Below are 12,524 nucleotides of genomic sequence, written 5' to 3'. Positions count from 1 at the left end.
ATACACACATTGTTCACAACAGCATCACATTCAAGAGAAAATGGGTGTCATTACAATTGGTAAAGATAATGAAGGTTGATAGATAATTTCTATAGTGAGGTAGAGACTATTTTGTTTTCTTTGCAGCAAAATTCCACTACTGCTGATTTCACTGGATGGGTTCCGTGCAGACTACCTGAAACAGAGGCTGACTCCAGTCATTCAGAAGATGAGAGATTGTGGTGTCCACACCCCCTACATGAGATCTGTGTATCCCACTGTCACCTTCCCCAATCACTACACCATTGCCACGGTAAGGCCACATCAAATCGATTCTCTGGTTCTCAGACAATTGTTTTTCAAAAAATGGGTAGGTAGGTAGGGGTTTAGTTTTTCAGTTTATCTCCATGTCACAAATGGGTAGAGATTTTTTGTCCGTGTTTTTTTTTTGTGTTGTGAAGAAAGTTAAGAGTTTTACAAATGGTATTCAACACCGTATAGCTTCTTTTCACTCTGTTTCTTCTCTTGTTTTATATGTATGTCATGCTTTTTAAAAGCAGGAGAAAATCCTAGCTCTAACTCATCCAGCCAGTCAATAAACAACTTGGTCAAAACATCTCGTTTATTATTTTCAATTGTTCTTTGAGGTAGTTTCAGTTTTTCTCGGGCCTCCAGCAAAACGGCAAACTCCGACTTTTTCTGTGTCAAAGGTTCATCTGATGAGGGCAAATCAGTCTTTTTTTTAAGACACTTTCACTTTTAAATATCTCCCAAAAAGTTCAACCATTTCGGAAATTTTCACTGTTGAAAAAACCTTATCGTTGTCAGCCGTTTTGTTTCGACCTACGAAAACGTTGTACTTCAACTCGGCCTTGCTTTCATCAATTTGTTCCTTCACGGTTTCAATTTCTTTAAATTCACCGCGCAGAAGTTTCTTGCAAAGCGTATCAACTGTCAAGGATGAGTCTACCAGTATAATTGTCCATGGAACAATCTGTTTTGAGTTAAAAAATAATCTCAATGCTGACAAGAACTGTTTCTGTCGCCATATTGTTTACATCAACTAAACAGCACGTCTTATTCAGCAAGGCGCTTTACAATTTTGGCGCCAAAACACGAATTTTATTTTGACGGATCAAATACTGGCAGTGGTGATTATTTTCCGGGGCGGCAATAAACTTGTGTCAGCGGCCGATTTTGGGGGGGGGGGGGGGGGGGGGGGGGGGGGGGGGGGGGGGGAGTGTCTGAGAACCAGAGAATCGATTTGATGTGGCCTAAATTATTACATCATCATAAGACACAGTCCTCCAAAATATGAAGCTAAAACTATTCTGTATCCATTTAGTATGATGTACATGTAACATACTTCTCTACTAAGCAGTGATTTTTTCAGGCCCATTTTGGGTCTGAAATTCGGCCCTTTCCCCTCCTAAAATTTGTCAAATTTTCCCCAATTTAGCTTGCATTTTCCCCTATAATAAAATTATGAAAGAAAAATGTATTTGAAAAAAATAAACATTCGATGTGAATTACATGTATATACATACGACTTGATAAAGAGTTATAGGAATTATGATTTGGATAGAATAGTTGAAAATTTAAAGAAAATTAGATTTGTAAAATAAAGATAATATAATGTTTGATATGATTTTAAAACTTATTTACGATAAAATTGATTTTTCTCAATTTGACTGAAATGTCGACAATTTTTCCCAATTCGAAAGCCACAGGACCCTTGTAAAAAATGTAGAAAAATCACTGCTAAGTTATCTTGTTATTCTGCTGTCATCAATTGTCTCTAACAATGAAAATTTGCAATGTCTCGTACATTTAGTTTTCAACTGTATTTGCCTGAACACCTAAGAAATATTGAAAACCAGGTTGTTGCCCATATGCAGTTAGATGGATTTTTTTATTTTGAAATTGATCGAGTTGCATCATGGGTCAAGATATACTTATTACAATATCGAATGGACAAACATAATTTCTTCAAAATTTTGTTCTCATCAACTTTGGTTGATGAACTGAAGTTGTTGACAACTTTATGTATTTAAGGGTATTTATAAAATATGAATGATGTGATTAAAAGAACCTGTATGTTTTTTCTTCTGTTGTCACCAGGGCTTGTATCCTGAATCCCATGGCATTATATCTAACAACATGTATGACCCAGAGATTGGGGTGTTCTCCCTGTCCAGTGTGACAAAGCTAGATCCCCGCTGGTGGGGAGGGGAACCAGTAAGTGAACATAGGGGTCAAAGTTCGAAATTGAAACACTGAAAATTTTAATATTAATCTCTACCAAACCATTTTGAAGTTATTCTGATTTGAAAAAGTCTGTTTAAAGTATAGGTATATGCAATGCTTATTTCTTTGTTTTAATCTCTTTCTTTTATACAGCTGTGGATAACGGCGAAGAAACAGAAGAAGAGAACAGCCACTTATTTCTGGCCTGGGTCTGATGTCAACATATCGGGTATAGAATCAGACTTCTGTCGCTTTCCTCCAGATATTGATTGCAAAGTTTTATAAATATGAAGGCTATATATACACAAAATGGGGCATCCCATTGCAACATGGCATATCTCTTCGAGTGCTCCCCCAACTTTGTCCTTTGACTTTCAAACTCTGTTGTAAGAACCCAGATATGTGTAAGATGGCTTCCTTGAATGTGTTATAATACTAAGATTTTTGTATATGCAATAAATATGTGTTTTGAGGATTAGAACAATTAAAGGCTAATCTCAATAGGAGTAAAGGCATCCATGAAAGAAAATCTATATCTTAAATGATAAATTCCTATAGTTAAAGTAGAAAGAAAATCTGGATTTAGGTTAATTATTTCTATTTTACTGTAGGAAGTTTTCCAATGGATATAGATTTAATTGTAGTATTAAATTGTCACTGGATATAGATTTAATTGTAGTAAATTGTCACTGGATATAGATTTAATTGTAGTAAATTGTCACTGGATATAGATTTAATTGTAGTAAATTGTCACTGGATATAGATTTAGTTGTAGTAAATTGTCACTGGATATAGAATTAATTGTAGTAAATTGTCACTGGATATAGATTTAATTGTAGTAAATTGTCATTGGATATAGATTTAATTGTAGTAAATTGTCATTGGATATAGATTTTCTTTTTATTTTGAATGTAGGAATTTATCCAGACATTTGGAAAATGTACAGTAAGTAAGTACCTCTCATATATACTAACTACGGTGACAGCTACAGTGTCTACTGACAATGGTAACAGTCATTAAAGGGACTGGTTCACGTTTTTCGAAAGAAATATTTTTCATTTTTTGATGTTAAAAATTTAAAATATAACTCATTTAATGTTGACAACCAAAATTTGGACCGTCTGAATGCAAGGGTAGTAGCAATATGTTAGCTTTGATTCTGTGTTATGTAAACAAAGACTCGAGTCTTTTTATGTAAACAAACCAACCAGTGAAACGTTAATTTTGTAATTTAAAGCATCTTCATTATGTACAATCACAACTTTTAGGTTTTAAATTACACATTTTACCTAAAGTATACTTGAGATGTGATACATATAACAAATGTGGATCAATATCCATTTATTTTGAAAACTTCGTAAACAATAGCACACCGAAATCTTTGTTTTCAAAACAAATAATGAACTCTCTATAATGAACTTCTGTCATGATGAATGACCTTAATTTTTTGGTGAAAACCTCTAAACATACTACAGTGTAGATTTTGATCATTTAAAGTATAAAACAAAATTTGGGGTAAAACCGTGAATCAGTCCCTTTAACTGATATTAAGATATCTGTATATATACTGTATAACTCTGATATACTATGACTGATATCTACAGTAACTCATCTACTATACATTAACTGATATCTACAGATTTAATGTTTCTTTTGTAATTTCCATTTTACTTTTCCATTCTTTAAAATGATTTTTATGTATGTATTTAGGTCACCTGAGTTCGGGTGACCTATTGCAATTGATTGCTGTGCTTCGTCCGTCGTGCGTTAACAATTGAACATTTTTAATTTCTTCTTAATAACTACCAGTCCAATTCTTTTCAAATTTGGTATGCAGCATCATTTGGACAAGGGGGACTTGAATTGTAAATTTCAGGACTCCAGCATCCCTGGAGCCCTAGGGGCGGGGCAAAAACTGCCCAAAATTGACCAATTTTCAACAATCTTCTCAAGAACCGCACACGTGTAAGAAAAACTAAATGCATGGTGATGGAGAGCAAGAAGGCTTCTACCAAAATTGTAAATTTCATGATCTCCGGGATAGGGGTTCTGACCCCAGGGCGGGACCAAACTTGGTATATAGTGTTTATGTGTAAAACACTTAAATAACATCTTCTTTAGTACCGTTGATACTAAATTGAAAGTAAATAGATATTTAGAAAGAACAGGTAGTCCTTTACCAAAATTGTAAATTTGATGATCCCAGGGGTAGGGGTTTTGGTATCAGGGTGGGGCCAAAATGGTCAGTTATTAAATGTGTGAACAATAGACATTTTTAACTTCTTCTTGATAACTATCATTCCAATTCCTTTCAAATTTAGTATGAAACATACTTGGAACAAGGGGAACACAAATTGTAAATTTCATGATCCCCGGGGTAGGGGTTCTGACCCCAGGGTGGGGCCAAACTTGGTATATAGTACTAAATGGATAGAGCAGGTAGTCTTTTACCAAAATTGTAAATTTGATTTTCTCCAGAGTAAAGATTCTGACCACAGGGTGGGGCCAAACTTAGTATATAGTATGTATGTGTAAGTTTGCTGATACTGTATAAAAGCTAAATGCATACTTAGAGATAGCAGAAAAGGATGTACAAAAAATGGTGAATTTCATAACCCAGGGTTATGACTTTAGGATGAGTCCAATCTCATATCTTTTGGTATTTTAATGTTAATACACCTATTATTTAAAGCCTTTCATCAGTGTATGCACTTTTGAGGGCAGTGAAGTTTTAAGAACACATCTTGTTTATACTGTTGCTGAACATTAGAATTTAGCTTAGATATTCAGAACAGGAAATTTTTTCTAGATTTCATAGCCCATGGAAGTAGTGATACTTTTTCACTAGTATTCAGGTTACCGATAAGGTCTGTGGGCCTCTTGTTGGTAATGTCACAAACTTGATGTGTTGCATCTTCTTGTCTACAAAAAATGCATTTATGAAATACATATACTTTATAAAGTTATGATAACATAACTAGTATCAGATTTCTATCTTTCACAGCAAGGCTGGGTTTCCTGAGAGAGTGTGGGAGGTTATAGGTTGGCTTACATTAGCAGAGAATGAAAAGCCAGATTTTATCACCTTGTATTTTGACCAGCCAGATCACGCTGGACACCAGGGCGGTCCAGAGAGTGAGGAAGTTAGTGACCAGCTTCTGGACGTAGACGACATGTTGTCCCGATTGATGGACACACTGTATCACAAAGGACTACACAACTGTGTCAACATCGTCATCATTGCTGATCATGGTAGGAAGCTTAGGGGTATACACAGATGTGTGACAATGACCAAAAAACTATTCAAAACTGTCAATAATTCTGTTTCATTTTGAGAAAACTGTCATGTTGATAAATACTTTAGAAACAAAAAAAAAACCCAACACATAACCATCGGAATTCTAGATTTTTTAAACTAGAAAATTTGACTTCCTCTTGATTCTGAACTCTTTGAAATGAATTTCTCTTTTCAGGGATGGATGATGTGAGTTGTTCACAAGTTGTGAAGCTACCAAATTATATGAGCAAGGATGTGATTGATGACCTGACAGTGTTTGGTGGAACATTTGGAAGAGTGCAGACCAAGTTCCACAAAAAGTCGAAGTACAAGATATTTCCAAATGATCAAAACAATAGTAAGCTGCTTTACCATGTCCACATGTACTCCTACACAAGCATAATCTCACGAAGTACAAAGCCATGCAGGAATAGGCAGTGTAGCCTCTTTTTTAATGTTCTTGTCTTTTTTGTAAATTAATAACCCACTCACAGTATGAGATAATCAGATTTGCATGTGTTAATAGTTGTATATATCTAAAAGTAGTTTGTGGTTCTAGTGTAAATAGTATGTGATGCTGAATTGAAATTGCTCAAATAATGATGATCTCTCTTAACTACTTGCATTTGTAAAAACACATTTTAGAATTGTATGAGGTGTTTGAATTTCGATTTTCCCTTTTTAAGCCAGATCAGTTGAGGAGGTTGTGGGGGACTTGATGTGCCAGCACCCCAAGATGAAAGTCTTCACAGGGGAGACAATCCCCAAACGCTTCCACTACTACAACAACCCCCGCATGGGAGAGATACTGCTGGATATGTATGATCAGTGGTTGGTTACGGAGTAAGTGATGTTTTATAAATACAAAACGTTATCAATGGTAAGGTGAAAATAAAGAATTATTTGAGACTTATGTCTTATTCTGTTTTTGCTATTCTTGCAGCACAAAGTATTTTTACTGCTCTGGAGGAAACCATGGATGGGACAACTTATATAAAACAATGCATGTAAGTATTGCAATGCTTATCTAATTCTTTTAGCAAAAAGTACTTCAATCATCACCTCACTGTAACGTTAGAAAAGAATACATCAAAATCAGTAAATTGCATGTATGTGGGTGTGGGTAAAATCTGTTTTGGGATTTTGTAATACTTCTATTAGGATGCATTATTTAGGATCAGGTTTGAGATGCATTACAGTTACTGGATATTCCAGAATGACCCACATTGTTAAGAGATGACCCTTCTTTAGGGGCGAGATCAAAAAGTTCAATGTCTGACAAAAAACTAAATTTGCATAGTTTTCGCCAAGACCCCCCCCCCCCCCCCCCCACCTCTTAAACTATGTATGATGAATGTTGAAACTAATTAATTAACAAGTAAAAACATATGATTATAAATAACACTCTGTATACCTTTTCTACTGTTTATTCACAAATGAATGTGTACATTAAAACTATTAAATTTTCAATAAAATGTAATACATGTATTATTATGTGGTTTTAACAGTCACTTGTCTTTTTTTTCCCCACTTAAGTGTAATCGATGACGGATGACAGAAACTTGCAGGAGATTTTATCCTCCCTCCCCATAACTATTTGAATTTAGATTTTTATCCGACATTGATCTTTTGATTTCACCCCTTATGATTGTCAGCATCATCAAGAATTTGTTTGAACGTTGACATGTAAAATTGATATTACATCATTCTGTTTTTGATTTCAGGCACTGTTTCTCGCCCATGGCCCAGGTTTTAAACAAAAACTGCAGATAGATCCATTTGAAAACATTGAACTTTACAACATGATGTCGGGTATCAAATTCTATATTTCAAATAAAAAATCTTTTTATCTCAATATTAAGTAAATGTAATGTTTCTGTCAACATGTAAAAATATCTTATCATGCACATTGTCCCTTGTTTCTTTTGTAGAATTGTTGGGTATTTCCCCAGCTCCTAATAATGGTACTAGGGGGTCCCTTCATCACATCCTTAGGAACCCACCCCCTCTGTCTGCAGCACCCCAGGAAGCGGACCAGAAAGACTGCCCTGTATCTGTCAACTCCAACAGTATGTGGGTCCCAGTGTGTGGATGTGTCAATAATCAGGTACACCGCAGTGTTCACACAACTAATGCTTCAGTGTGTGGATGTATCAATGATCAGGTACATCGCGGTGTTCACACAACTAATGCTTCAGTGTGTGGATGTGTCAATAATCAGGTACACCGCGGTGTTCACACAACTAATGCTTCAGTGTGTGGATGTGTCAATGATCAGGTACACCGCAGTGTTCACACAACTAATGCTTCAGTGTGTGGATGTATCAATAATCAGGTACACCACGGTGTTTACACAACTAATGCTTCAGTGTGTGGATGTGTCAATGATCAGGTACACCGCGGTGTTCACACAACTAATGCTTCAGTGTGTGGATGTGTCAATAATCAGGTACACCGCGGTGTTCACACAACTAATGCTTCAGTGTGTGGATGTGTCAATAATCAGGTACACCGCGGTGTTCACACAACTAATGCCTCAGTGTGTGGATGTGTCAATAATCAGGTACACCGCAGTGTTCACACAACTAATGCTTCAGTGTGTGGATGTGTCAATGATCAGGTACACCGCGGTGTTCACACAACTAATGCTTCAGTGTGACCTGAAAAAAATCCAACAAGGTACTAATTGATTTTGATGATACCATATAAAATATAAATACACATGAAGGAAAATCAGAAAGGGATGTACTGAAATTGTGTATTTTGCAACCCCAGGGTTCTGACAAGGGTGGGTCCAAAATAATCCCATTGTTGATTTAACATGTAATATTATGCAAGGTCTTTCATCAATATGGACACTTTCTGAGACATTTGTGTTATAAGAACACATCTTGTTTTATACTGCTGCTGAATATTAGAATTTAGCTTAGATGTGCAGAATGGTAGAATTATTATACATTTGGTAGCTAATACTCAGGTGGTTGTGCAGAACGGGAGAATTATTATACATTTTGTAGCTAATACTCAGGTGGTTGTGCAGAACGGGAAAATTATTATACATTTTGTAGCTAATACTCAGGTGGTTGATGAGGCTGTGGGCCTCCTGTATTTGCTTGTAGAATAATTTTTGACAGAGTTGTACCCCTTGGAGTCAGAAAATTTCACACAATGCATTGTTCCTGCTCATTATCTCGTCATGCATGGACATTTTGAATTGAAATTTGGCAAATAGATACATGATGAGAATACCAAGGTCAAGTTTTTATTTGGTTCTGGATAAATAAATTTTTTGGCAGAGTTTTACCCTTTGGACTTAAACAATTCACAGTTTCCACTGGTTATCTTAGTCAGTCATGCATGGACATTTTAAATTGAAATTTTGGATATGATAGGTGAAGATAACAAACAGTGATCAATCTTATAACTCCTATGTGTGTGGCGTCGGTGGCCGAGTGGTTAGGCCGTCAGACTCTCGACCGAAAGGTCGTGGGTTCGAGTCCTGGCCGTGGCAGGGCTGACATTGTGTCCTTGGGAAAGGCACTTTACATGAATTTCCTCACTCCACCCAAGTGTAAAAGGGGTACCAGACAGTGAAAGATATTGTTAGAATGTTAGTGCTCTAGCGCTTGTAATGGCAGCTTGCACTGTATGCTTCCTAGGAGGCTGAGAAAGTTATAGATTGATATAAGGTCTGCCGGGGTAATAATGTACATTGATAATTGTAAAGCGCTTTGAGCAGCATACGCTGGATAAGGCGCTATATAAAACCAATCATTATTATTATTATTATTATAAGCAGTACAAAATAGATAGTTGGGTAAACACGGACCCCTGGACACACCAAAAGTGGGATCAGGTGTCTAGGAGGAGTAAGCATGGGTCTGGTCAAATAACTTTTGGTAAAATTATGGCCCTGCTTGGGTATTCATGTCTTTCGTGACACATCAGTATTAAAAATTTCCAAAGAACTATATATACAAACTAAGTTTATTCTGATTATTTCATCGAATTTGAAGTTATATTGATGGATAATTTTGAGAAAAGTAGAAAAAAAACCTGAAAATTACACGTAAATGATTTTCTAATTTACTCAGGTTCAATTGAGAGTCTTGTCACTGTGACATCACAATATACCCAACAGCTATAATGTCACAGCCCTCTTAAATACTTCTTGATTCTAAAGACTTACACTGTAACATATAGTTTAGTAGGCTGTGATGTCCAGCTAGTATAGTTACTAAACCGGGGAATGTCTTTAAATGCAATATATTTCAATCACATGATCAGTGTCCTGGTTATCCTTGATTGCTATAGAAGTGGAATATATTTAAAGATCTATTTTCAAGTAATGACTTTTATTATAGGAATAATTTATAACGCTGTTATTTGAATTTCAGAACGAAACGGTGAACAATTTGATGTCAGAACATTTTTCCTCCTCACCAGTATGGTCTTCCATTGGTCAACCTGAGGGGTCAGGGAACTTGTCCTTGTGTGTCCTAAACTACACCTCCATGGAGACTGGCTATAATACTGACCTCCAGATGCCAGCTTGGACAAATTTAGTTTTATCATCGAGGAAGGTAATCAAATCAAGGTGCCTCAAGACACCCAGGGAGGTCACTGAAATGTATGGTATTAATGCTTACCATGGAATCATTAGATTTTCAAAATTCAAAATGACCGTGTTGAAGATAATTGATGAGATGTATTTAAAGCATTTATTTAGGAGGTTTGGTCGGGACAGCAGACTTGCTTCAACCTATCCATGGGTATTTGGGAAATTGGTGACTGAGATTCCAAAGTTTCACTAGTGTTTTTGAAAAGTCAGATTAAAATGCCTTGAAATGAAATATTGAGAGGATCATCAGACTGGGGTTGAATGCAGGACTGGTAGCCTAAATGTTGATATCCACTATTTCTCATTTACCAATTTTAAAGATATAAGAAAATTTTCACTTGGTACTCTTTGAAATATTACCTTGCCAGAACGGTCATTTCTAGATAGTTATTTTGATACACTTGCAGGCATCTATAGACAGCAAGTGAAAGTTCATTAATAGGTTTGAATTCATTTCCAAGACACTATCAAGCCTACAGTAGGATTCAAACCTGCATGCATGATGTATCTATGGTCCATTAGTACACAAGTATTCATAATTCAAATGCTGCATTAAACTTAAGGTAATTCCCCATACCACGTCAAATAACGTTAGAAATGTTATTCACGAGTCACGAACGTTATCACACATTCAACGAACCCGATGACATTTTGGTGAATTTTGTAGACCGTATTAGGACTGATTGTTTGAAAGCAAACAACAAAAATTTAGAATTAAAAAACAACATACAAATCACAATAATACAAACAAGCCGGTTATATACAAAACAACTCTCGGGAGAGAAAATTCTTATCATTATACATCACGAAGTCGTAAACTCTCCATACACATTGCGTAATGACACATAGAGGTTTAGTAATTCCCGTGAGATTTCTGCAAGTATTACAGATTATGATGTTGAATCGTGTTGCCAACTTTCAGTGTATCTATTGTAGGTCATTTCTTTTGTGTGATTTCTGATCATTAATGACGGGTAGAAATATCGAATCTCCTTTACAACAAAATGCTAATTTTTGTGTGCTACGTATACTGACAGTCACCTATTTTTGTTATGTTTTCCTTATAATTTATTTGAAACTGAAAGAATACAATCAATGTCGTCATGATCTAAATAAAATATATGCATAATCTAAAGCTATATGACATTGTAACCCCCCTTGCAAATTTTTTATATTTATTTACAAAAATCCCTTTCGAGGCCCTCCAAATCCATAATAAATGTGCATACACATGTATGTGCATAATATATCTCTGTTGTGTCTAATGATTTCAGGGTGTTCAGTTTAGATCATATGTTGACAGATTTGTCATATATTTAGGCCCTATCTCTAGGCCTAGGTGACAAACGTTTGTGTTCTTGTATATACAGTATGGATCATGGGTGTTGTAAGGGCTATTCCAGAAATAAATACATGGGGGGGGTTGGGAGGCACCTTTTGTATATACCAAGCACCCATAAAAAAAAATAAAAAATTACCCCATGACCCATCAAATTAATAAACTCATTTTACAATGACCCATCTAATAAAAAAAAAAAACTAACCAGACCCACCACAAAAATATTTTTAAAAATGAAAACGGTACAAATCTCGCGAGGTTTTCGGGACAAACATTCTAGTCAATGACGCGGTAATGCCTGTGCGACATTGTATCACAGTAGTTCTGAAGAAACGATGTTACATCAACAATCAAAGGCATCTATGGCGGGAATGTTGGAAAGATTGGGAGTCCAAACGATGCTATTATCATGAAATGGGTATGGATATGTTTTTCCACGAATCGTTCGTCTTCTAATGGAGCCCGCGCCCGGAGGCCTCTATATCACCATCACACCGACTGATAAATATAACGCATCGGTACCCTCGTATAAATCAACTAAGGTTTGCCTATTTTTATTAGAAAACGGAATACCTATTGGTTTCAAAATATTCCCAAAATCGATGCACTGTAAACTGTAATAATCTACAGAACAGAGTTCGCCGCCATCACGTCCAAAGGGACCCTATTAAACGCGCCTCTAATTTGAAGAGTACCGTAATGGAAAGTTATGCGCTGCAAAGAGCGACAACTCGAATAGTTCTATGTTACTTTCGATTTCGAAAGCAGCATTTCGAAAGCACGTTTTCAATTTTCCCTCCGACGTTTTGTAACCAACACGACAAGAGCGACAATAAAAATATTCTGAAAACTCAACACCCACGTAGCACAAAATAAAACAATAGAAACTACCCACTACCCATAATAAATATTTTATTAACAATCCCACCACGGACCAATTAAAATATGAAAAAATACGACCACCCACACAAAAAAATATCATTTGCCGCCCGACCCCCCCATTTGATCATTTCTGGAACAGCCCTAATGTAATTTTCTTTTATTTAAAACACTTTTCTGGC

The 12,524-nt window shown here is 36.0% G+C and overlaps 1 protein-coding gene across 3 annotated transcripts in view; it reads left to right on the top strand.

Annotated features, from left to right (window-relative positions):
- The window catches only part of LOC125670329 (uncharacterized), a 113,748-nt gene that overhangs the window by 57,731 nt on the left and 43,493 nt on the right, over positions 1-12,524 (top strand). For all 3 annotated transcript variants that reach the window (XM_048905424.2, XM_056161970.1, XM_056161971.1), the window contains exons 19-29: positions 127-292; positions 2,101-2,217; positions 2,380-2,455; positions 3,142-3,175; positions 5,231-5,478; positions 5,700-5,861; positions 6,190-6,346; positions 6,447-6,510; positions 7,228-7,315; positions 7,435-7,610; positions 9,901-10,086. In XM_048905424.2, coding sequence (XP_048761381.2) covers positions 127-292; positions 2,101-2,217; positions 2,380-2,455; positions 3,142-3,175; positions 5,231-5,478; positions 5,700-5,861; positions 6,190-6,346; positions 6,447-6,510; positions 7,228-7,315; positions 7,435-7,610; positions 9,901-10,086 — 1,474 coding nt within the window. The remainder of the gene's footprint in view (positions 1-126; positions 293-2,100; positions 2,218-2,379; positions 2,456-3,141; positions 3,176-5,230; positions 5,479-5,699; positions 5,862-6,189; positions 6,347-6,446; positions 6,511-7,227; positions 7,316-7,434; positions 7,611-9,900; positions 10,087-12,524) is intronic.

This window comes from Ostrea edulis, chromosome 4 (assembly GCF_947568905.1).
Source record: "Ostrea edulis chromosome 4, xbOstEdul1.1, whole genome shotgun sequence".
Lineage (NCBI taxonomy): Eukaryota > Metazoa > Mollusca > Bivalvia > Ostreida > Ostreidae > Ostrea > Ostrea edulis.
The sequence above is the reverse complement of the archived record's forward strand: the minus strand, read 5'-3'. Positions and strand labels throughout refer to the sequence as shown.